This window comes from Enhydra lutris, unplaced genomic scaffold (assembly GCF_002288905.1).
Source record: "Enhydra lutris kenyoni isolate GAN:26980312 unplaced genomic scaffold, ASM228890v2 scaffoldscaffold98, whole genome shotgun sequence".
Taxonomy (NCBI): Eukaryota; Metazoa; Chordata; class Mammalia; order Carnivora; family Mustelidae; genus Enhydra; species Enhydra lutris.
Window position 1 is genome coordinate 176,413 of NW_019154182.1, and position 23,258 is coordinate 199,670.

General features: G+C 41.8%; 2 protein-coding genes and 1 pseudogene across 2 annotated transcripts in view; 1 reads left to right on the top strand and 2 right to left on the bottom strand.

Moving 5' to 3' along the window:
• The first annotated feature begins 4,572 nt into the window (after positions 1–4,572).
• Positions 4,573–14,241, top strand: LOC111139281 (mitochondrial ribosomal protein L33). The gene is made up of 4 exons (XM_022491517.1): positions 4,573–5,172; positions 6,055–6,073; positions 7,813–7,919; positions 13,940–14,241. Exons 1-4 carry the CDS (start codon positions 5,151–5,153, stop codon positions 13,987–13,989), a joined length of 198 nt encoding a protein of 65 aa, XP_022347225.1. The 5' UTR covers positions 4,573–5,150; the 3' UTR covers positions 13,990–14,241.
• LOC111139280 lies at positions 8,910–12,519 on the bottom strand (annotated as a pseudogene).
• A 575-nt stretch (positions 14,242–14,816) lies between the features above and the next one.
• Positions 14,817–23,258, bottom strand: part of LOC111139279 (ribokinase) — an 86,584-nt gene continuing 78,142 nt past the window's right edge. The window contains exon 8 of the mRNA XM_022491516.1: positions 14,817–15,919. Within this exon, the coding sequence (XP_022347224.1) occupies positions 15,746–15,919 (174 nt within the window). The 3' untranslated portion in view covers positions 14,817–15,745. The remainder of the gene's footprint in view (positions 15,920–23,258) is intronic.

A 23,258-nucleotide genomic window follows, 5' to 3' on the forward strand; every position in this document is an offset into this window, starting at 1 on the left:
CTCATCATCCACACACTCAAACCCCAGGAGGATGCTCGCTGTCCAGTGTGTAGACACTGTGCCTTTGCTTCCATTCTTTCCCAAGTTCCTCCCACTCTGCCTGTCTTGGGATGGACCACGGGGAGAAGACTGAAGAGGCAGAGGGTGGCTGGAGTCATGTTCCCCGAGGGTGCTCAGGTCGTATTTGGCAAAGCGAGTAGGGCAGCCACCTGAGGAGCTCCTGCCTGGGGGCTTAGAGGATGATGTGCGGAGATTCAGAAGCTCTGGCCTTCAAGGGACTTACTTGCCAGTGCGGGGAAGCAGAACGGTGAGGAGCACAGGGAAGCATGATAGGTGCTCTGAGAGGAATATGTGGAGGGACACGTGGGGTGGGAGAGGGAGTGGACTTCATCCAGAAAGGGACTGATGACCCAGCAGGCCCCAGTGAAGAGAGAGATGGGACTGAATCAGGAGGCTGAAGCTAGATTATGGAGGCCATTCAATGCCAACCTGAGGACACCCACCACACAGATTGAACCTAGCTGGTGCCCCCAGGTCTTGCCAGCTTTTAGTCTTGCTCCCTCAGGAAGTCTCTGGTGTAATGCCAAGCTGTTGAGGCAAAGGAGCTAACTGTGGAGCCATCTTATCTGCCTGGGGGTGTCTGTGCTTGGGAGGGTGCCGAGTTTTTGCAGGGGGCCCTGGCCTTCTCCCATCGAGCCTCCCTTCCCACCCCGCCCATGTTCCCAGGGCCCTGGAACAAGTGACTGACCCTGTAGATAAGAATAGTTGCTGTACTTCCCAACCATAAGTCAGGTGGGACATAGGTATGATAGTGGTCCGGACAATGGGCAGTCAGGGACTTCTCAGAACAGTAGAGGAGGAAGGGGATAGCTTCTAGATCTTGGGTCTGAATCCCAGTGCTAAGAGCTGGGAATGCAAGATTAACCGATGTAACACAGACACTATGTCTAAAGCTCTGCGAGAATAAATAGATGTTCTCCTCCACCTGCTTTCCTGGGCTGAGAATCCAGGTGAAACAGCTGTATCTTTCCCCCACTCAGCACCTCCCCATAACAGAGATGCGCGCCCCTCCCCTAAGGCCTTCACCCCTTCCACCTGGGCTGCCGGGATTCTCTAATTATTCTACACTTTAATAAGGCACAGAGGGCTCATTATGTAAATTCAGGCAAAAAAAAAAAACAAAACCACCCCAAAACCCAAATCATGAATCGCATCTGTATTAACAAACATTGTAATTAACACTTACCAACTGCCAACAAAGTGTTAGATGTAAATAACAGGTGGATGCAGGTTGAAGTAATGAGACTAGAAAGCCACTACTTCCTTTCTACTCCGTCCAGGAATTTCAAGAAATAGTTCAAATGCTATCTCTTTTTATTCATTCATTTATTTATTTTTGTTTTTTTAAGTAGGCTTCACTCTAGTGCAAAGTCCAGTGTGGGGCTCAAACTCAAGACAGTGAGATCAAGACCTGAGCAGAGATTGAGAGACCAATGCTCAACTATCTGAGCCACCCAGGCACCCTGATAGCTCATTTAAAAATATTTTATTTTAAAGATTTTATTTATTTATTTGATAGAGAGAGACACTATAAGAGAGGGAACACAGGCAGGGGGAGTGGAGAAGCAGGCTTCCTGCTGAACAGGGAGCCCAATGTGGGATTCGATCCCATGACCCTGGGATCATGACCCCAGCTGAAGGCAGATGCTTAACAACTAAGCCACCCAGGCGCCCCCAAATTTTTAATTTATTTACTTAATCTCTACACCTAGTGTGGGGCTTGAACTCATAACCCCAAGATCAAGAGTCACATGCTTTTCCAACTGAGCCAGCCAAGTGCCACCCTACTATCTCTTTTTAAAAACAATCTTTTAGGGGAGGCTGGGTGGCTTAGTTAAGTGTCCTGCCCTTGATTTCAGCTCAGGTCATGATCTCGGCCCTGATTTCAGGGTCGTGATATTGAGTGCTGCATCAGGCTTTGCGCTGAGCATGGAGCCGCTTAAGATTCTGTCACACCCTCTGACCCTCCTTGCTCAGTGTACACACTCTCTCTGTCTCTCAAAAAAAAAAAAAAAAACAACAACAACAAAACAAACAAACACCAAAACCCCAAAGCCCCCCACAATCTTATAAATTCTTCTGAACTCTGAAACCACTAGTACAGTTTATCCACTGAAACGACTAGTACATTTATCATTGTTTGCTATTTAAACATATTTAATAGTAATTTAACATTTGTGTGATGCCTCTTACGTTCATTTATGCATTCAGCAGCTAGTCAATATATGTGGTAGGCATTGTTCTAGGCACCAGGATACAGCAGTGAGGAAATAAGACAAAGTTCCTTATCTTAGGAAGTTTACATTGTGGTGGATAAAGACAGATAATAAGGAAATCAACAAATACACGCACAAAATATTAAATGGTGAGAAGTGGTGTAGGAAAATGTAAAGTGAGGTAAGGAGAATAGGGAGTGTGTGTGTGTGTGTGTTCCTTTCCTTCTGTGGCCAGGCTTCACTGATCAGGTGACATTTGAATGACAGAATTTATTGATTGTTTACATATACGGCATGAGAGAAAGAGGTAACAATTTGGCTCCTGGGCTTTTTACTTGAGCAACTGAAAAAATGGAATTGCCACACACTGATATAGAGGAAGCCTTAGAGATACAGAGCAAGTTTGGGAATTGATTTTGGACATGTGATGTCAAGTAGGCAGTTAAATATGCCCATGTGGAATCCAGAGGAAAGTTTGAGACTGGAGATATAAATTTAGAAATCCTTAACCCCTAGATTTTTCAAAACCCAAACTAGCTGTAACCACCAAAGGAATGAGTGTGGACAGAGAAGAGATCCAAGGACAGAGCATGGGCATGGGCAAGGGCATGCCTCCACTGAAAGGTGGGTGAGGTGAAAACAGAGAAAGGATTGCTGATGAGGAAAGAGAAGAACGAGGAGAGTGGATACCTGCACACCAGGTGAAGAAAGTTTTTCAAGGAGTGAGCCACTGTGTAAAATAATACTGACTGATGCTGAGTAACAGAAAGCTCAAGAATTGACCATGGGGCTTGGTACTGTAAAGATCATTAGGCCTTCACCAGAGTGGCTTCTACTGAGAGGAGGAAGGAGGGAGGCAAAAGTTGGATGCCAGATTCTGAGAGAGAGAGAGAGAGAGATAGATAGATATGTCTTAATCCATTGACTGGATACAGGTTTTGAAGAAACCAGCTATAAAAGATAATTTGAGTATGGACTAGATATTAGGAAACTATTATTAATTTTTGGGAGTGAAAATACTATTATTGTTATAATCTTAGTCTTGACACATACCTACTTAAATGTGTAGGGGTGAAGGGTTGTGATATCTGCAATTTAATTTCACACAGCTTAGCAAAAAACCATATATATAAAATATATTTTAAAATATATTTTTCAGACTACATAGCAGAATGTCAACGTTTGTTGAATTGGGCATATAGCGTGTTCATTGCACTATCCTTTCAACTTTTTGATATGTTCAAAATGCTTTTTTATAGAAAACTTGGGGAAAATTCAGACTCTGGGCCTCAGTGGTGGCAAATGGATTTTTAAATAAGTTTTTTTTAAAGAGTTTATTTATTTAATTGACAGACAGAGATCACATAGTAGGCAGAGAGGCAGGCAGAGAGAGGGGGTAAGCAGGCTCCCTGCTGAGCAGAGAGCCCAATGCGGGGCTCTATCCCAGGACTCTGGGATCATGACCCGAGCCGAAGGCAGCGGCTTAACCCACTGAGCCACCCAGGTGCCCTGGCAAATGGATTTTTAAAAGACCACAGGTGACTCTGATATACCATCAGGGATGAGAACCACTGAATCAATGCCCCACTGAGCATGAAACTGAGGTGTGAATAGTTGAAAGACTTTCCAAAGGACAGAACTAAGGCTAAAATGCATGTTTCTTGACTTCCAGTCCTGTGTAATTTTCTTGTATATCCTCTAAAGGAATTTCCTAGATAAGAAACCTGACCTTCTTGAACACCTAAAACTCTTTGTCAGCAGATGAATTGCACAATGCAAAGAAGGATTTGGGCACTTAGGGGTACTCACTTGTTAGAGTCAGGTTATCAGAGGACCAAAAATCATTAGAGGGTTAAAAAACTGTAAGGTACTAAGGACAAGTACAGTCCTAATTAAAAAAAAAAAATTGAATTATATTGTCCTGAAGAGCTAAATTTTATTTTAAATAATTTTATTACTTTTTGTGATGATAATCCATGAGATTGAATTTTATTTCACACGGTTGTAAGATTTAATATCTAGACAAAACCAAAGATTAGGAAAAAATTCCAAAGTCCTGATTATTGGGAAATGAAGTTACAGATGAAGTTCTTGGTGTTCAAAGAGCCCCGGTTCCTTGCAGAGCAATATGAAGAACTGAAGATGCAGATTACTACTAGGTCCCAGTGTCTGGTGGGAAAGACAAGAGTCTTGGCCATCAGACAAGACCTGAGTTGGAATTCTGACTCTGCCATTGACTAGTTCGGTGACATTAGGCAAGTTATGTGAGCGCCCGAAATCTGTTATTCAGCCCCTTTTACAGGCACGAGGTGCTGGGATGCAGTTAACATAGATGCACAAGGTGGTGCCGTCTTAGAAATCCAACAGGTAACTAAGGAATGGGGGATATTCAGGCGGGGGTTCTAACTCCAAAGGGACTGAGAGCAGCTCTTAACCAGGTGAAGTTGGATGGCGAGAGGCAAAAGAAGGCAACATTTTAAGGAAATATGGGGGAGTCGTGGAGCCTGGAGCAGCTGAGAAACACAAAGTTTTTGCGGCTTTAATGCTGGTGATGGCGATTAGTTAGTGAAACAAGTATGGAAAAGCCTAACTCTGACCCAGAAATAAGACGCAGGGCTTGGGGCGTGAACCTGAGCGCTTTAAACTCTCTCTTTGCTTGGGAAGGGGACTCCAACATCCAGCACCACAGAAGTAAAACGCCTGGCCTGGGACGAACACAACACACAGGTGGCGACAGGACTGGACGCTTATGTTGGGGGGCGTGGCTCCAGGCAGCTCCTCGACGTTCTCTTCCGGAACAGGCCTGTGCCCCGGAAGCAGTTGTTTGTTGAGCGACTCTGGGCCCGTTTAGGAGACTGCGGGCGTATTGTCACCATGTTCCTGTCCGCGGTCACCTGTAAGTGGGGCTGGAGGCGGCGGCAGGGCCTGCGGCGAGGGCGGGAGGAAGGCGTCGGGACGGTGCGGGGCCGGGGGCGCGCGCCGGCCGGGAAGGCTGCGGCTACGACTCTCCTAGGCTTCAGGACTACAGCGTCCGGCATGCCCCGCGGCGCAGCGCCTTGCGGGGCGGGTTGCGTGTGGGGGTCTGCGGCGCTAGTTCTTGGCCGGGTGGGTTCCAAGACAGCGTGGTCGAGTCTGGTCAGCAGTAATGGGGCGCTTTCCCCGCCCTCCGTACGGATGTGGTGGCACAATTCCCGAACGTCCTAACTGGGGGAAAAAAAAAACAAACCAAAAAAACCCTCAGAATTTTTAGTTAACTTCGTTTCAAACTCTGAAGATAAGGAAATGGCTTGAGAAGGGCAGTAACTTACCCTAAGTCAGTACAGTTGGGCTGGGAAAGAAGTGTCTGTCTCCCTAGGTCCTCTCTCTTCCCTGCACCAGGCCAACTTCTAGGTTAGTTTCCCTCCTCCACCTGATGTGGTGGTTGCAGTTTGCATGGGTTAACTTGTCAAACCAGTGGCTTGTTCCAGGGCAAATATTTGCACCTTAGAAGAGGAACATGTGGAACAGATCTTAGAGAGATTTGAAAAGTAACCGGTCCAGCTGACGAGAGATTGTGCAAAGCATTGCATCCAGAAATGTGTTGGTCTTATTGGATCTTTGTCTTCTTTCTAGAATCCTAGCGGGATCTCTGCAAGCTAGGGAGTAGTTACCTGAGTGACAACCCACTGCATACTTCATCACTTACCTGTTTATTACAGACATTAATATGAACTTTGCATAAGAAAGATAATAAGTTGCTATTTTCTTTTCTCTTTCAATCTTCCTCTCTGCGAGAAAGTTGCCAAGAGCAAGTCAAAGTAAGTAAGGTTTTCTTTTTTTTTTTAAACTTTGTTTATGTTTGGTTTGTTTTTCCAGCCGTTGGCAACACATCGTTGTTAAACTAAGCATTTGGTCTCGATTTTCTGAAAGTTGGTTCGAGGCTTACTTAACTTGGTGAATTGTTTTGGCTCTGTAAACTCTTTGAAAAAATATTTCCCCTCCTGCCCAGCTGACCTACATAAGTGAGTGTTCAAATAATCAAAGGAACTCTTGCTGTCTTGTTCCTAATCAAGCCATCAGGGTTCCCATGCTCTCTTTGGATTACCGCCATATTTCTGCTTCTTCATAGGGAGGACTGGGGGCCATTTGTCTGAGGATAGGGATCTGGCTGAACAAGCTGTGATTTGATTGAACTACAGAGTCAGTTTTAATGAGTTTTGTAATCTTTGCATTCATGGAATAAGCATTTCAAAAACAGCACAGATTAAAGATTCCATGCTATACCAGAGATACTGTAAATACCAAACTGGCATCTCAAAATAAATTTTGTAGATAATAACTGAAGTAAGATTTTTTGTGTTAAAAATAGAATTCTTTTCCAAAAAAAAAAAAAAAAAGGAACATTCTAAAGCAGCCTTTGCTTACAACCCAAGACACATCACAGTTCATAAAACTAGGTTTTTTGGATGAAAGTTAATGAAAAACATGTAAGTTAGTGTTTTCTCCCATATAGGTTTTATTCATTTTCTTTTCCCACAGTCCAGTTATTTATGTTAGAATTCCCCACCTCAGGGTTCTGTAGGAATCTCCCTTGCCTTTGGTTGCTTTAGAGGTACTTCCTGCCTTTCATGTTCTTTGTATCCTTGGAGCATCTATCAAATATGTCTTGCCTTATATAGCTCGCATACACAACTCACCTCCATACTATTCTGTTGGTCCCTGGAGCGGGGAGGGGCAGCCTAACAGAGCTCCTCATTTTCCCTAGTGCATTCCACAGAGTAAGCACTTAATAGGTATTTGTTAAATCTTTCTGAATGAATGACTGCTGTCTTTCTTAATTAACACATATTGTGTGCCTCTTATGTATGAGGCACTGTGCTGGACATTGAAAGGGAGGCAAAGATGTGTATCAGTAGATGCTACAAACTCTTTTTGGAACTAGATGAGAAATAAAATAGCCTGGTCTGCATAGGGAAGCCAGACACATGAAAAAGTAACAGTACAAGGTATTAAAGGCAATGATGAACTAGTGAGGCAAAACATGAACTTTATGTTTTGGATGACTATAAGTTCAACGAAATACGAAAGAGAGCAAGGTTTTACATGTTAGCAATGTAAAAGTTCCAGTCTTTTTGTTTTGTCTCTTGTGATTGTACTCCTGTTGCATATTCTGGAAGATAGGGCTCTGTTGAGATAGCCGTCTTTACGATTTCCTGACTGGCCAGCTAGGGTTACCGGGACTTTTGTATTTTCCCCCTTCCTGACTTCTGCTGCTTCTCAGTGGTGGGTGTCTGAGTCTTTTCCCAAAATGTGGTTTCATCTTGTTGATTGGTTAGTTGATTACCAAGGCACTCTATAATGAAACAAACCTTGGGTATCAGAGCCGTTGAAATTGTGGTTTATGGAAAATGTAGGCTGTCTTAGAACTGAACCTTCTTAGGGCTAAATGATATCCCACAGCTAATACTACTAGACAGAGTTCTCAAAATGTGCCGTCTTCCCATGACTGATTTTAGTCTATTTCTTCAGCTTGTAATAGCTTATTTTTAAATCTTAGAACCATTCTGGTGAAAATGCTGAGCCAAGCTGGGACAGGTTACTCCTTCAACACTAAGAGAAGCCGACTACGGGAGAAACTGACTCTCCTGCATTATGATCCAATTGGTAAGATTCAGAGAAATTACTCCACAATAAATTCAGATGCTCTCAAGGCCTGCCGCCCTTTCCAGACTGACGCTCAACATGTCTTGGCGGTTTTGTAGGCCCTTTGACTCTCTAGCGTTCAGTCAGCAAGTGAGTATTGAACATTTACTGTAGTGCCAGTGGCTGTCCCAGGTGCCGGGATACACCAGGACACATTCAGGCTGAGTGTCTGCACTCTTGGTACTTGCAGTCTGGTGTGGAAGGGAGAAGAAGAAAGAAAAAATGATGTTCTGCTTAGTACTTTGAGGGACACAAGCAGGATGCTGAGATACAGTATGAAAGTGGGGAGAGGCAGATTCCACCTTTAGCCTAGCCTTTAGATAGAGTAGATCTGGGAAAGAAACCAGCCATATAACGAGAATAGGTGAGACTGTTCTGGAAACAGAAAAGAGTGTCTTCAGATGGGGAGGGAATATTCTCCTGGGATCGTGGAACAGTGGCAAGCGGTTAGGTCCAGATTTGAATTAAAGGAGTGTGGCATCTATATATTAGTGCAGGAAGGCAAGAAGTGTCATTTTCCATTTTGTACCGTCTGCTAAAATGGCATAATAAACGGTAACTTTAAATGGTTTCAGTAGAGAGGCGCCTGGGTGGCTCAGTCGTTCAGCATCTGCCTTCAGCTCAGGTCATGATCCCAGGGTCCTGGGGTCCAGGGCTGTGTTGGGCTCCCTGCTCAGCGGGGAGCCTGCTTCTGCCTCTGCCTGCTGCTCCCCCTGCTTGTTCTCTCTCTCTCTCTCTCACCAGCTCTTTCTGTCAGATAAGTAAATAAATAAATAAATAAAAATCATAAAAAATATATAAATGGTCTCAGTTGATAGAAGTGTTTGTCTAAAAGACACAAGTGTTCCCAAGGCCAGGTTGCCTGCTTACATACAAAAGATAGCAGCTGATTGCTATTGGTAGAAGCCCAATTTTGTTTTTGGATTTCATGAGCAGATTTATATCAAGTAAACTAGTAAACAAATTATTTGTTTTAAAACTTCAGGCCATTGGTTTCATTTTTGTGCCCTTGATTCTGAACAGCCTCTTGATACTTGCTTCTGAATAAGAACTGTACTGGAGCTTCTGGGTTGGTGACTGTGCAGTGACTGTGGGAGAGTGACCTGCTGGGAGACGGCGTAGAGGCTGTGCGCCCCTTCCCCGTACCTGCCCTAATGTGTCACTTCATCTGGCCGTTCCTGAGTTACTAATCACTGGTAGCTGGTAGCAAGATTTTTCTTCTTCTCCTTTTTAAAATCATGCTGTGTTATCTTGAAGTACAAAGATTCCAGTCACATCACATGTAGACCATGTTACCCATTGCTCTGGCTGCCAGTCTCTTGTCTCTTTCCTAAGCAGTGGTGAGGCAGATACCCTTTCCACGGGGAAAGGAAATGATGGTTTGTTGCCTTTGCCAATAACAAAAATGTTGGAGAGCTGGTGGCAAAGCTCTTGTATTGGCATCTTTCACGTGAACTATATCAAAAGAGCCAGAGTGTCTGTCTCTGTCGGTGGTCAGAGTGGTTCTTCCCAGTTAGCACCTCTGGTCACCGTACAGAGATGACCAGTGTCAAACTTGATGGCCTCAATCATCTCTGCAGTGTCCAGATCTGTCTGAATGGTGTCCTTCACCTTGATGAGGGGATCAGGATAGCAGATGGTACAAGCATCATGGGTCGCCAGGTGAGGGATTCCTTTTGTCCCCACAGAGATCTAACTCACTTTGCACAACTGCTCCTTGACCTCAGGTGTAACATGATGAACAGCAAAGTGACCCTTGGTGTCCTACATCAGACGGAAATTCTCCCCAGGCTTGTCAGTGCTGAGGACATCCGTAAAACCCGCAGCATAGGTTACATCAGTTCGGACCTTGCCATCAGTCTTAATAAAACCCTGCATACAGATCTTCTTTACTTCATCTCCTGTTAGGGTGTACTTAAGTCTGTTCCTTAGGAAAATGATGAGAGGGAGATATTCTTCTCAGTTTATGGGGACCAGCAGATGGATGAGGAGCAAACACAGCAGTCATTCATCCAGCATCCAGCGCTGTGGACCGCTGCACGCTTCGGATACTTCTTGGGACCATAAGCCATGGCTGTGCTAGGCATGAAAAGAGAACAGAATTGAGTCGAATTGTAAGATACCCAGTTGGTGATCAGAATCGAATTGGTACTGCAGTCTTATTACCCAAAATTAATCCATTATATAACAAAAGACGGATACTTAACCTCATAATCACCTTTTTTATTAACTAAGAATGCGCACTCATAGACTCTCACTTCTGGCCAAGATGGAATAATAGGAACCGAATGTCCTTTCTCCCTGGAAACAACAACAAAAGGACAGTGTAGGCAATAAAAGACAGCGATCCCTGAAAGAAAGGAGACAGACTAGTGTTTGTGAACGGTCAGACAAAATGGAAAGTTCTATCTTGTTTGCACCTGCACAAGCCTCTTATCTTCAGATGTCACGAACACAAGCATCTGTACTCTCCAGGCAGTCTCTGTTCTACAGATGACGAATCTGATGCCAAGGATCTTAATCAAGGACACACAGCTAAAATATGTTACAGAGATTTGAACTCAAGATAGTTGGACTCCAGAGCCTGGCCCTAAACCACTCTGTATAGGGACCTATTAATGAGAGGTTTCACGGGACACTAAAACCAACATACCAGCGCATGACTTCTGGGCAGGATATTAGCACAAATCCTGGCTAACAGCTACATTCATAGCTGCCTTCAGAGTTGGTACAGAAGGTCTCATAACCACCATTGAACCATTCATTATGCTGCGTTCATCACTAAGAGAAATAAAAATATCACCTTCAAAAAAAAGATCTGTACCAGTGGGAAGAGGCATATAAAAAAGGCTCTCAGAAGCCCCGTTGTAAAATTGGATGATTTCCATTCTTTAACGGGGATAAAATTCCCTGCTATTTTTATGGTGTTACAGTTTTGGTCATTCTTTACCATAATAAAAAAGGAATTCCCGGTTTGTACCTAATAACTGGGAGTCTGGATTTCAGGATGATACCTCATATGGTAGAAAAATTAGAATGACAGGTATGTGTCTTGGTCCTTTTGGGTTGCTAAAACAAAATACCACATACTATTAGCTTATAAACAACAGAAATTTATTTCTCAGAGTTCTGGGGCCTAGGAGGTCCCAAGGGCAAGGTGCCAGCACGGTTGCTTTCTGGGGGAAGGCCTTCTTCCTGGTTCGTAGTCTGTGCCCTCTTGTGTCCTCACATGGTGGAAGGGCAGGCAAGCATTGTGAGGTCTTTATAGCACATTAATCCCGCTCAGGAACACACCCTCGTGACCAAAACACTTCCCAGAGGCCCCACCTCCCAATACCATTGTGTTTGGGGGTTAGGATTTCACCATATGAATTTGGGGCAGGGGGGCACAAATTTTTTCAGACCACAGCAATATGATACTGAGTTGGTGTGAAACTCTTCTCCCTCTGATTTCTTTGTATCAGCTGATAAAAACACAAAGTGATGAACTTTACAGTAAAGTAATTGTTTTTCTAGAGTTTAGCTCCTTTAGGGTTTATTTTTAGGAACTTGTGCAACATTCATGTTACTTGAATAACCTTTTATATTTCCAGTATGAGAATGTATGAGGATTTTCATCCTTAGTGTAGAGGTGTTAGGAACTAATTATTTGTCGGATTGATTTTGAGTTTTGAGATTGGGAAAGGACACAGCCATGAACAGTTCGGTTCCTAAGTTGAAAGTGGGAGAGAAGATTCATATATAAATTTCAAACAGACTGTTAGAACTTTTCTGATAAGGAACAGTCTAAGCCTGGACAGCACAACTTTGTCTTTTCAGAAGAAGAGAAAGTTCTGGGATAGTGGACTGCCTGGCTTTCTGCCCACCTCCTGAATGCCCCACAGGTTAGCATGCTGATGTTTGCCCAGGGGCCTGCCCTATTGCCCAAGGTACCAAATAGCTTGGCAGTCCTCCCAGCAGATGTTCCTGCAGTGAGTAGAGTTAATTTAAGGGTAATGTTTTGTTAGTCTGCTTTATAAAGGAAATCAGGTAAGGACACAGAGAAGTTCCCAATTATTTGAGCATTTCATAATATAATCTGCCTAGAACCAGCCTCTGTCTTTTCAAACTCCTTTTCCTCATATAAACCAAGATGCTGATTTCCAAGGAGGATTAAAGGCTGAGCGTAAACTTACTAAACTTTGCTAAATATGTGAAGGCTAACGATAAAGAGAATGAAAACTTGTCAGTTTTGATTCCTTGGATGACTAAACAAGACAATATAGACTTTAATTGAAGCAGAATAGATTTAGGTTAGATATAAGGAAAGAACTTGACAGATTCATTCTTCTACGAATTAGGCAGCAAATATTTTGACAGAAAATTAGTTTCTGTTTATGATTATGGATAGCAGTGTGTCATTTCAACCCAACTGTATATCTGGCAACAGCCCTGTGAGGGAGTTGGAGTTATCCGCTCTTAGGGAAGCAAACTGAAGGCAGAACATTGTGAGAAATTTTTCCAAGGACTCACAGCAGATATAAATGGTAGAGCCAGGGTTTAATAAGCACAATCTTTTCAACTCCAGGATCCATATTTTTAAAACATATTTTTTATTTATTTATTGACAGAGATCACAAGTAAGCAGAGAGGCAGGCAGAGAGAGAGGAGGAAGCAGGCTCCCTGCGGAGCAGAGAGACTGATGTGGGGCTCGATCCCATGATACTGGGATCATGACCTGAGCCGAAGGCAGAGGCTTTAACCCACTGAGCCACCCAGGCGCCCCTCCCTATTTTTTCTATGACATGAAGCCAAATTAATTTTCCTATTACTATTTTTTTAATTGGGGAGTGCTATAAGGCATCAGAGGAACAGTGAAAACCTTACTGCTCAGCATCCAGTCTCTGATCTTTTCTTTCTTTCTTCCTTTTTTTTTTTTAAATTTAAGATTTTACTTATTTATTTGACAGAGAAAGATCACAGGTAGGCAGAGAGGCAGGTAGAGAGAGGGGGAAGCAGGCTCCTCGCTGAACAGAGAGCCCAATGCCACTGATCCCAGGACCCTGAGATCACGACCCGAGCTGAAGGCAGAGGCTTTACCCGCTGAGCCACCTGGGCGCCCCTGGTCTCTGATCTTTCATCCAGGCAATTAGTACCTTTTAAAATATTTTATTTTTATTTATTTATTTGAGAGAGAGAGAGAGCATGTGTGTCCACGCGTGTGCACACACACACATACATTAGCGGGGAGGGTAAGAGGGGAAGGGAGAGGAAAAGAATCTTGAACAGACTTTGGACTGAGCAAGGAGCCCGAAGTGGGGCTTGATCTCTGACCCTGAGATCACGAGGTGAGCTGAACCAAGAGTTGAATGCTCAACTGACTGAGCCATCTAGGCGCCCCAGGCAAATCAGTACTTTTGGTTTTGTTTCAGAGAGTGTACTCTGTTATGGTATTTTCAATAATGAGATTTTGGTTATAACTTTGATTCTATTACTGTACTAGAAAATCTGTATTCGGATATTATGCCATCTCTGGAAGTATATGATTTGATGTGTATTTATTTACTCCTCTAGCCAGACTGCGTTTTCTTCCTTGGTCTGCTCAGTTCTTGTTGCTTTTTTTCTCTGGAGTCCAGCTCTCAGTCTGGTCTTGCTCATTGCCTGCAAGTGTGTTCCTTAACTGGGTGCAGACATTGAGTGTTTGCCATGTTTTGTTCCTAGTTTTGTTTTTTGATTTGGATATTTCACATTGGGTGGGAAATAACCTTGTGGGGTACCAAAGACACCACCGATGGGCTGGGGAGCCTTCCCTTGATTTCCCTCCCATTTTCTCTAGGTTTCTCTGGCCTCTAGGAACTGAGTTTGTAAATCTCTTCCATCCCCATGTCAGAGGAATAGTAAAATCAGAGATAGGAGAGTGCTTGTGGTGTGATACGTATATTTATTTAAAAATGGGTGATGAAACCTTCAGTGTTCTGCTACAACCCATTTTTCTCTTTCAGTGAAAACAAAAGTTCTCTTTGTGGAACAGAAGAAAATACGTTCCCTATAAACAATGGATTGAAAATGAATTTGATTTATAAATGAGAAGACTGAGGGCGGGGTACTGATTCAGAAATTCTGCAGCGTGTTATAAAAGAAGAGGAAATGGCACGGAATCACTGCCTCCTGTGATTTGAAGGCCATTGTGAAGAAAAACAATGTACCGAAAGAAAGTTCTTCATATTAGGACATATATCATTGCATCACATTTATTTATCTTTCTGGATATTTTTATAGCCCTTAATAAAAAATATTAAAATAGCCTGTGTTATTGTCTCTTGGTGATGTTTTCCCCTACTCTTTGAAATAAAAAACAACTACAGCACTAAAGAATAACCATTGTTCGTATAAAAGAAAGTTTCCATAGTGAAACTTGTGCAAGACTTTCCAGTCTGCTCCTCTTTGTACCTCATAGGAAACGCAGAGTCAGTCTTCAGAGTGATCTTGAAAAAACTCCCATGTAATAACAGAGACGGTAATGGTGAACAGGAATAAGAAGGGGGCCAGCCTTTGAACACAAAAGAAACCATCAGAACTTTTGTTTTGTGCTTATATAATTAGGAAAAATGACATAGGTCCATATTTTGAAACTCTAGTCACTGAAGCAGTAGCTGGGAGTTTCTAGGAATGCTTTGGACCCCCTTTATCTTCTAGATTTCCTTTTTTTTTTTTTTTTTTTTTTTTTAAAGAAGAGCTATAGTGTATTTCCATAGAGCCGCGGTAGGGCTTCTGGGGCATGGCAGCACACAGCCAACCAATTTGGAAATCCCACCGATAATCCCTAATGTTCAGGTAAGACTGCGCTACCCAGATTGACATACTTTCTCATTTAAGCTGTTGTTTCCTACAGATTTTCAGAAATACTCAGTTTTCTCCTCACATTTCTGACTGAATGTAAGAAGGTCAGCTTTTATTTTGAGTTTTGCTGGTTTGTATTCTAGACCATTTAAAGCATTTATGTAGAAGAATGATGGCTTGCCTACCATGCATCTTTTGTTCAATCTCTGGTTCAAAGCTATAATAGGGGAGATCTTGGCGATTTTTTGGTTGAAACTACACAGAGTCATTTTGGGTTACAAGAAAAATCCTTCACCTGGTCCTACCTAAGCCTGCTATAAAGGGCCTGTGACACACATGAATCGACATTTTAAAAAAAAGCAAACCAACAGCTTAAAATCTGGCTTAAATGACTTGTCTCTTCAGCACAAGCCCTGCATGTGGCCCACAGGTGGTGTTTACATTTTTAAAAAATCAATTGCTGATACTTAAGCACTGAAGAAATTTCAATAAACATCCAAACTTCTGGCTTCTCTCACAAAACAGAAGCTTCTACAACACTAACCCTGAATATCAACCGTCTCTCTTGGGAACTGCCTGAACAGCCCAATTCACGTGCCCCCTTCCTTTGCTTAACATTCTCTGCTCGGACTCTAGACACTGTCGTCCACAAGCCCTGCTCTGTGGCGGACATACAGCATTCATGATCTGTTGGCAAGTGAGTTGGCTGATTCCTGGTCCTCATAATGTTTGTACAGGTCCCAGTCGTGGACTCCTTAATTTTGGTTGGCGCTTGCAAATACACGAAAAGTGAAGAAATCATCATTATAAAAAAGTCAATGAAAGTCTGAGAGCGACTTCAGAAATGAACGTATTTGCAAAGAAAGGAGAAGAGGATCTTTTATAGTAAGCTGCCGGCTGAAAGAGGCCACCTCCCTCTCCCCAGTCTATTTTATTTCCAGGTACATTTATTTTAGGGTTAGTAGCAATCAAAACAGATCTAGTGGCAGGTCTTTTTTGTATGGATAAGATGACTGTGTTCCTGCAGACTGGACACTGACCGCTGCGATGGAATTGGATCTCTTGAGCATTTCTTCCAAGGGCAGATTTGGGTAGTAAGCCAGGTAGAAGGCCAAAGCCCCCACGAAACTGTCACCAGCACCCTGTAATTAAAAGCACAGTTGTGGACATAAGCATGTAGTCACCTGGTGCCCAGACTGTATTTGAGAAATATTTAAGTATACCTTTATTGTAGAAGAGTTTTAGATTTACATAAAAAGTAAAAGGATAATACATAGGTTTCCCTATACCCCACATCCGGTTCTGGTAACCTCTGGTAATGTGGTGCATTTGTCATAATGAATGAAATGTTATTGATACTAGATGAACTCTGCTTTATTCGGATTTCACTAGTTTGCTTAATGTCCTTTTTCTGTCCCAGGATCTCTTCCAGTATCCTGGTATCCAGTATCCCTGTTACATTTAGTTGTCATGTCTCCTTAGACTCCTATGGGTTGTGACAGTTTCTTGGACATCCTTTGTTTTCTATGACTTTGATAGTTTTTTTTTTTTTTTAAGATTTTATTTATTTGACAGAGAGAGACACAGTGAGAGAGGGAACACAAGCAGGGGGAGTGGGAAAGGGAGAAGTGGGCTTCCCGCTGAGCAAGGAGCTGGATGGGGAGCTCGATCCCATGACCCCAGAATCATGACTGAGCCGAAGGTAGATGCTTAATGACTGAGCCACTCAGGTGACCTGACCTTGATTGTTTTGAGGATTGGTCAGATATTCTGCAGAATGTGCCTCAGTTGGAATCTGTTTTCCTCATAGTTAGGCTGTGGTTAGGGTTTTTGGGAGGAAGACCACAGACGTGATGTGTCATTCTCTCATCACATTTATCAAGGGTACATACTGTCAAGAGGACTTGCCACTGAGAATGTTAATCTCGATTACTTGGCTAAGGCAGTCTTTGCCAGGTTTCTCCACTGTAAAGTTACTTTCCTCCCTCTCTTCATACTGTACTTTTTGGAAGCAAGTCACGAAGTGTAGTCCACGCTTAAGGGATAAGGCAGAGTATTATTTGGAATTCTCTATGGGAAATTTGTCTCCCCCTCGTCTGCATTTATTCAGTCACCTAATTATATCTGAATGAACTCACGGGTCTTTAAAAAATATTTTGTATTTTGGGCTATAACCCAGTACTATAATTATTTTATTGCTCAGATTGTTCCAGCTTTGGCCATAGGGAGCTCTTTCAGTTGGCTCCTGTGTCCCTTTGACATAATCCCATTGCTTTGTTTTTTGAGTGCTTTGCTTTCTGATACTATAAAATGCTCCAGGTTCATCTTGTATATTTCCTGCTTTTGTCCTAGAATTAGTGGATGCAGTACGTGGTGAGAGCTATTCAGATATTATTTTCAAACTAACTATAGGGACAAAACAGTCTCTCTCCCTTTTCTCTGAAGCTCCAAAGGTCTGAGTTGGTAAAGTACATATACGGACCCATAGAAATAGAAAATCCCAAAGTCTGTTGACTTCCGCCTCAGGCAGGGTAATACCTAGTCATGTGTTCACCGAACAAAAATCATTCTGGTATTTAATAGCTTTCAGGGTCATTTTCCAGTTTTTCCCAGTTTGTTGTTCCTTACACCAGGGGTTTTCATAACAAATCTTGAGGCTCTCCTTCGGCCTTCACGAAGAGCCTTGGCCTGCAAGATTGTTCCAGTTGCAACGGAAGTATTCAATGAGCTCTATGGCCAGGACAGTGACGGGTGCTAGTAAAGGGTGAGAAGACATTGTGGATTAAACGCTAAGTAGTGTGTCAGAGTTTGTAAATGTTATTGGATCCTAAGAAAGAGTTTGAAGACAGCCTCCTTGAAGAAGGGAGTTCTTCCAGATGAGACAGATTTATAGAGAAAGGAGGCCTCAAGGAACAAAGACACAGGAGGAGGAAGGAACAGAGTGAGCTCATGAGACAATGAATGGCTTTAAGGAGAATGACATTTCCCCTTGTTTACACAGATAAAGCAGTCAGTATTAAACTTGCCAAGGAGTCATAGTAACACAGGTGTGAATTCAACACTTTCCTTCCTCCTATAAATGTTTTCCGAGGGCCCAGAATGTGTCAGGCACCATCTAGATGCTTTGCAATTGTTTATATTACTCTTTCCTGGTGGAAACAATGGAGAGAGACACGGCTCTTGCCCTCCATTAGTTTACAGCAGAGCAAAGCAACAGTGTTAATATTTGGTTTTCTTATTTACAAGAAAGGGGGGCAGTATTTTCTCTTTTATGTATCTTTTAAATTATTGCTTAAGCTTATTATAAGCTTATAGTTTTCCAAAAAAACCTTAGGAGAATAAAAATATTTTATGAATAGGTAAGTCATATTTCTGTACCTTTCTCACATTTAACTTGTAGCCTAACCAGCACAAAGGCACAGGGCTGCGGGGAAACATTCTAGCATCACTGCCAGAAATCAGTTTTATATAATCCTGTCGTCTAGTGGGCTCTTTAGCTGCAGACAAGATCTTTAGCAAAGTTTAAAACACATTGTACGTATATCTGAAAAGACTTGAAATAATTTAAATTGCTTCCCATTATAGCCAAAGCCAGGGAAACACAGTGTTTGGTGAAACTGTGTGTGTTGGAAGCATTATTTAGGCAACAGTGATTTTCACAACCTGATTTCCTTTCATTCTTAGTGCTATACACTGTGTTTGTCGAGACTGCAAAGGTCCCAACAAAGAAATTCAAGAAACAAAAAGACAAAACAGATCAATGTTTCTCATAAGCTTAGATGCAAAAACCTTAAAAAAGTTTAGTAAACTCTGTGTATGTGTGTATGTATGAGTGCATGCATCTCATGACCAATAGGGTTTATCCCAGGAATGCAAGATTAATTTAACATTAAAACTAATTACATTTAAAACTAATTAACATTAAAATATCAGTGTAGTTCACTGAATTTAAAGCCTTATGATAATTTTCGAAGCAGAAAAAGCATTTGAAAAAATTCTACATCCATTTATAATAAAAACTCAACAAATTTGAAATAGAAGGTATAAATTGATCTTCTTGATAAAGGGCATTTATGAAAAATCCACAGTTATCATCATACTTAATGAGAAAGATTGAATGATTTTCCCTTCATACTGGAAACAAATCAAGGATGTCTATACTCATTCTATTTGGCATCATACTGGATTGCTGTTCAGTGCAATAAGGTAAGAAAAGAAAGAAAAGTCAACAGATTTGAAAGGAAGAAGTAAAACTCTTTCTTAGCAGATGGTATAAAAATCCTGAGAAATTCAGCAAAAAAGCTACTAGAAATAGTAGATTCAGCAAGGTCATAGGACACAAGGTCAATATAAAAAAATCAACTATTTGTATATAGCAGCAATGAACAGTAAAAAATTTAAATTATCAAAACACACCACTAAGTAACATCAAAAATATGAATTATTTAGGGTTAAATGAATCTGTGCAATCTGAATGAATATGTGCAAAATTTATAACTCTTACTATGGAAAGTAAAAGCGATTAATGAAAACAAATAAATGGTGAGATAAACCATGTTCATGAATTGGAAAACTCAATATTGTTAATATGTCAATTCTTCTTAAACTGATGCAAAGATTCAGTGTAATTCCAATAAAAAATCCCAAGTTAGAAATTTTTAGAAATCGGTAAACTGATTTCTAAAATTTATATGGAAATACAAAGGACCTAGAGTAGATAAAACAATTTTGAAAAAGAACAAAGTTGGAAGATGTAAATTGATTTCAAGACTTACCATAAGATATAGTAATCAGACAGTGGAGATGTTGATGTAAAGATAGACACTTAGATCACTTGAACAGTAAGAGAGTCTGTAAATACCCCAGCAACTTATTTTTAACAAGGTAATTCAGTGGAGGGAAGGATAGCGTTTTCAACAAATGATGCTGGAAGAAATGGATATCCACATGGAAAAACATGCAACTTCAGACCATACACAAACATTAACTCCAAGTGGCCCAGAGACCCAAATATAAGGGTTAAAACAACAAAGCATCTAGACGAAAATTGAGGAGAAAATATCTGTAACCCTGTGTTAGGCAGATTTCTTAAGATATCAGAAGCATAAAACACTTAACTGATAAATTTGACTTTATCAAGATTTAAAACTTTAAAAGAATACCAAAAGACAAGCCATGAACTGGGAGAAGATATTTGTAAAACACATCTCTCATGGGGTGCCTGGGTGGCTCAGTTGGTTAAGCATCTGATTTTGGTTCAGGTCATGATCTCAGGGTTCTGGGACTGAGCCCTGTATCCATGCTGCATGCTCAGCAGGGAGTGTGCTTGTCCCTCGCCTTCTTCCTCTGCCCACCCCCTGCTTGTTTTCTCTCCCTCTCTGTCTCAAATAAATAAAATCTTAAACCCATATATCTGATAAAACCTTCTTATATTTCAATAGTGCAAACCCCAAGACAAAAACCCCAATAAAGGGCGCCTGGGTGGCTCAGTGGGTTAAAGCCTCTGCCCTCAGCTCAGGTCATGATCTCAGGGTCCTGGGATCGAGGCCCGCATCTGGCTCTCTGCTCAGCGGGGAGCCTGCTTCCCCCTCTCTCTCTCTCTGCCTGCCTCTCTGCCTGCTTGTGATCTCTCTCTCTCTGTCAAATAAATAAATAAAATCTTAAAAAAAAACAACAAACCCCAATAAAAATTGGCAAAAGATTTGAACAGAGACTTCATCAAAGAAGATAGATGATGGCAAATAAGTATATAAAAAGATGCTCAACATCATTAAACATTAGGGAAGTGCAGACTAAAAACACAATGAGATAATACTACATACCCATTAGAGAGGCTAAATTAAAAAGACTGAAAATACTGACTTTTGTTCCAGTGGAACAGCTGGAATTCTTATCTGTTGTGGGAATGCAAAATGATACAGACACTTTGGAAAATAGTTTTTGGCAGTTTCTTCCATCATTCAGCAAACACTTATCATATAGCCTAGCATTTCCCTTTTTAGGTATTTATATAGAGGAATGGAAACATATGCACATAAAGATTTGCATGTGAATGTTTATAGGAGCTTTAAAACTGCTCCAGGTTGGAAATGATCCAGATGTCCTTGAACAGATGACTGTGGTACATCCACAGAGGGGAACACTACTTAGCAACAGAAAGGAACAAATTGCTTATACAACATGGATGGGTCTCAAAAGCATTATCTTAAGTGAAAGAAGCCAGACACAAAAGACTACATACTATCTTGCATGGTTTCATTTATATGAAATTCTAGAAAAGGCATATGTATATCAACAAAAAGCAGGCCAGGTGCTGGAGAATATCAACTCTACAGGGGCTGCACAGGGAAATTTCTGGAGTGATAGAAAGTTCTGTAATTATGATTGGTGGGTAAATGACTCTGCATTTGTCAAAACTCATTGAATCATACACTTAAAATGGGTGAAATCTTATGTGTGAAAATGATATTTCTTTTTTTTTTTAAAGATTTTATTTATTTATTTATTTGAAAGGCAGAGATCACAAGGAGGCAGAGAGGCAGGCAGAGACAGAGAGGGAAGCAGGCTCCCTGCTGAGCAGAGAACCCGATGCGGGACTCGATCCCAGGACCCCGAGATCATGACCTGAGCCGAAGGCAGCGGCTTAACCCACTGAGCCACCCAGGCGCCCCTGAAAATGATATTTCAATAAAGCTGATTTTTATATAGACAGGGTTGGAGGATGGGGGACATTGAGTCACGTAGGAGTGTAATGTAAGTTTTGAAAACTTCGGCAAAATCTAAGTGCCCTTGGTTTATTGCTGATTAAAGTGCATGGTTGGGATAATTTTTAAGACTTACTGTGGGCCAGGTTAATTAAGTGTTATGATTGGCATATAGGAACCTATCAGGCCTTACATCGTGAGCCCTAATTCCACCTCTGTTCTCCTGTAGATGTTTCTCTTCTAGCGGTGTGGCTTTGAAGTCAGATCAGTATTTGAATCTTGGCTTTGCCAATTACGAGCTCTGTGACATTGGGAAAACTAATGTAATTTCTCTGTGACTTAGTTTTCTCACAAATAATGAAACAATTACTATCTCATAGGGATTTTGTGAATTTGTCATTCCTTGCTTCGCAGTTTTCTGAGCCAAATTCAACTCACAGAACTCATGTTGCTACTTTAACTTAACCTTTCCACCTCACTCCCCTATTCACTCCATCGCCTTGCCCTTCGCCCACCCGACTTTGTCCTGCCACGCCCCCCTTTCTGTGTCCAGTCATAAAGTATGATCATGCCACTCTTTTCTCATGTCTTCCTGCAAAACCCCTTTCCTTCCTTTCTTTATTTTTTTTAAAGATTGTATTTATTTGACAGAGAGAGACCACAAATAGGCAGAGAGGCAGGCAGAGAGAGAGAGGGAAGCAGGCTCCCTGCTGAGCAGAGAGCCTGACGCGGGACTCAATCCCAGGACCCTGGGATCATGACAGGAGCCGAAGGCAGTGGCTCAACCCACTTAGCCACCCAGGCGCCCTCCTTCCTTTCTTTAGAAGGGCCTGTTCCCTTGTGTCTTCTCAGTGTATCAGTTTTGCCACAGCTACTTAAAATTGCTTTGATAACCTATGTGTCAACCAAAAATCCCCATAAAAAGTTCAGTTTTTTATTTCCTGTCTGCCTTTGTAAATAGTGGGGTGCAGGTTAAATGTTCAAGTCCACGTAAAAAAAGAAATCTCCGTGCGCTGTGGTTGACCCATCCACAAATGCAGAGGTAATTTATAGAAGGGATGGATAAGAGATAAATTGTTAACAATCACTTGAAAATTGGCTCAGTGGGTTAAATCCTCTGCCTTTGGCTTGGGTCATGATCCCAGGGTCCTGGGATTGAGCACCGCATTGGGCTCTCTGCTTGGTGGGGATCCTGCTTCCCTCTCTCTCTCTGCCTGCCTCTCTGCCTACTTGTGATCTCTGTCAAATAAATAAATAAATAAAATCTTAAAAAAAAAAAAAAAGAATCCATGAGTCTGGGGTGCCTGTGTGGCACAGTCAGCTAACGATCTGACTCTTGGTTTTGGTTCAGGTCATGATCTTGGGGTTGTGAGATCGACCTCTGAGTCAGGCTCTGTGCCCAGTGTGGAGTCTGCTTGGGACTCCCTCACCCTCCCCCCCTCCAACCCTGAATAAATAAATGAATCTTTTAAAAAAAAAACTGAATTCACAAGTCTATACTGATTTTAAGTAGATAAATGAAAAAATAAATAACATAGAAGGGAAAAACTCTTCCTTAAAGTAGAACACCAATTAATAAATACAGGAAGTTTGAAAAATCACCACTTTGCAACCGTCATACTAATAATTGATTCAGGCAAGAATCATCAATGGATGCTTTTAAAGCTGCTGGATAAAGGTTTGATGAGGATATGATATTTACAAGTTTGAAAGTATCTCCATACAGATGGCCTATTCATAACCAATAAAGGTCTAGCAGAGAAACCTGGGGGACACC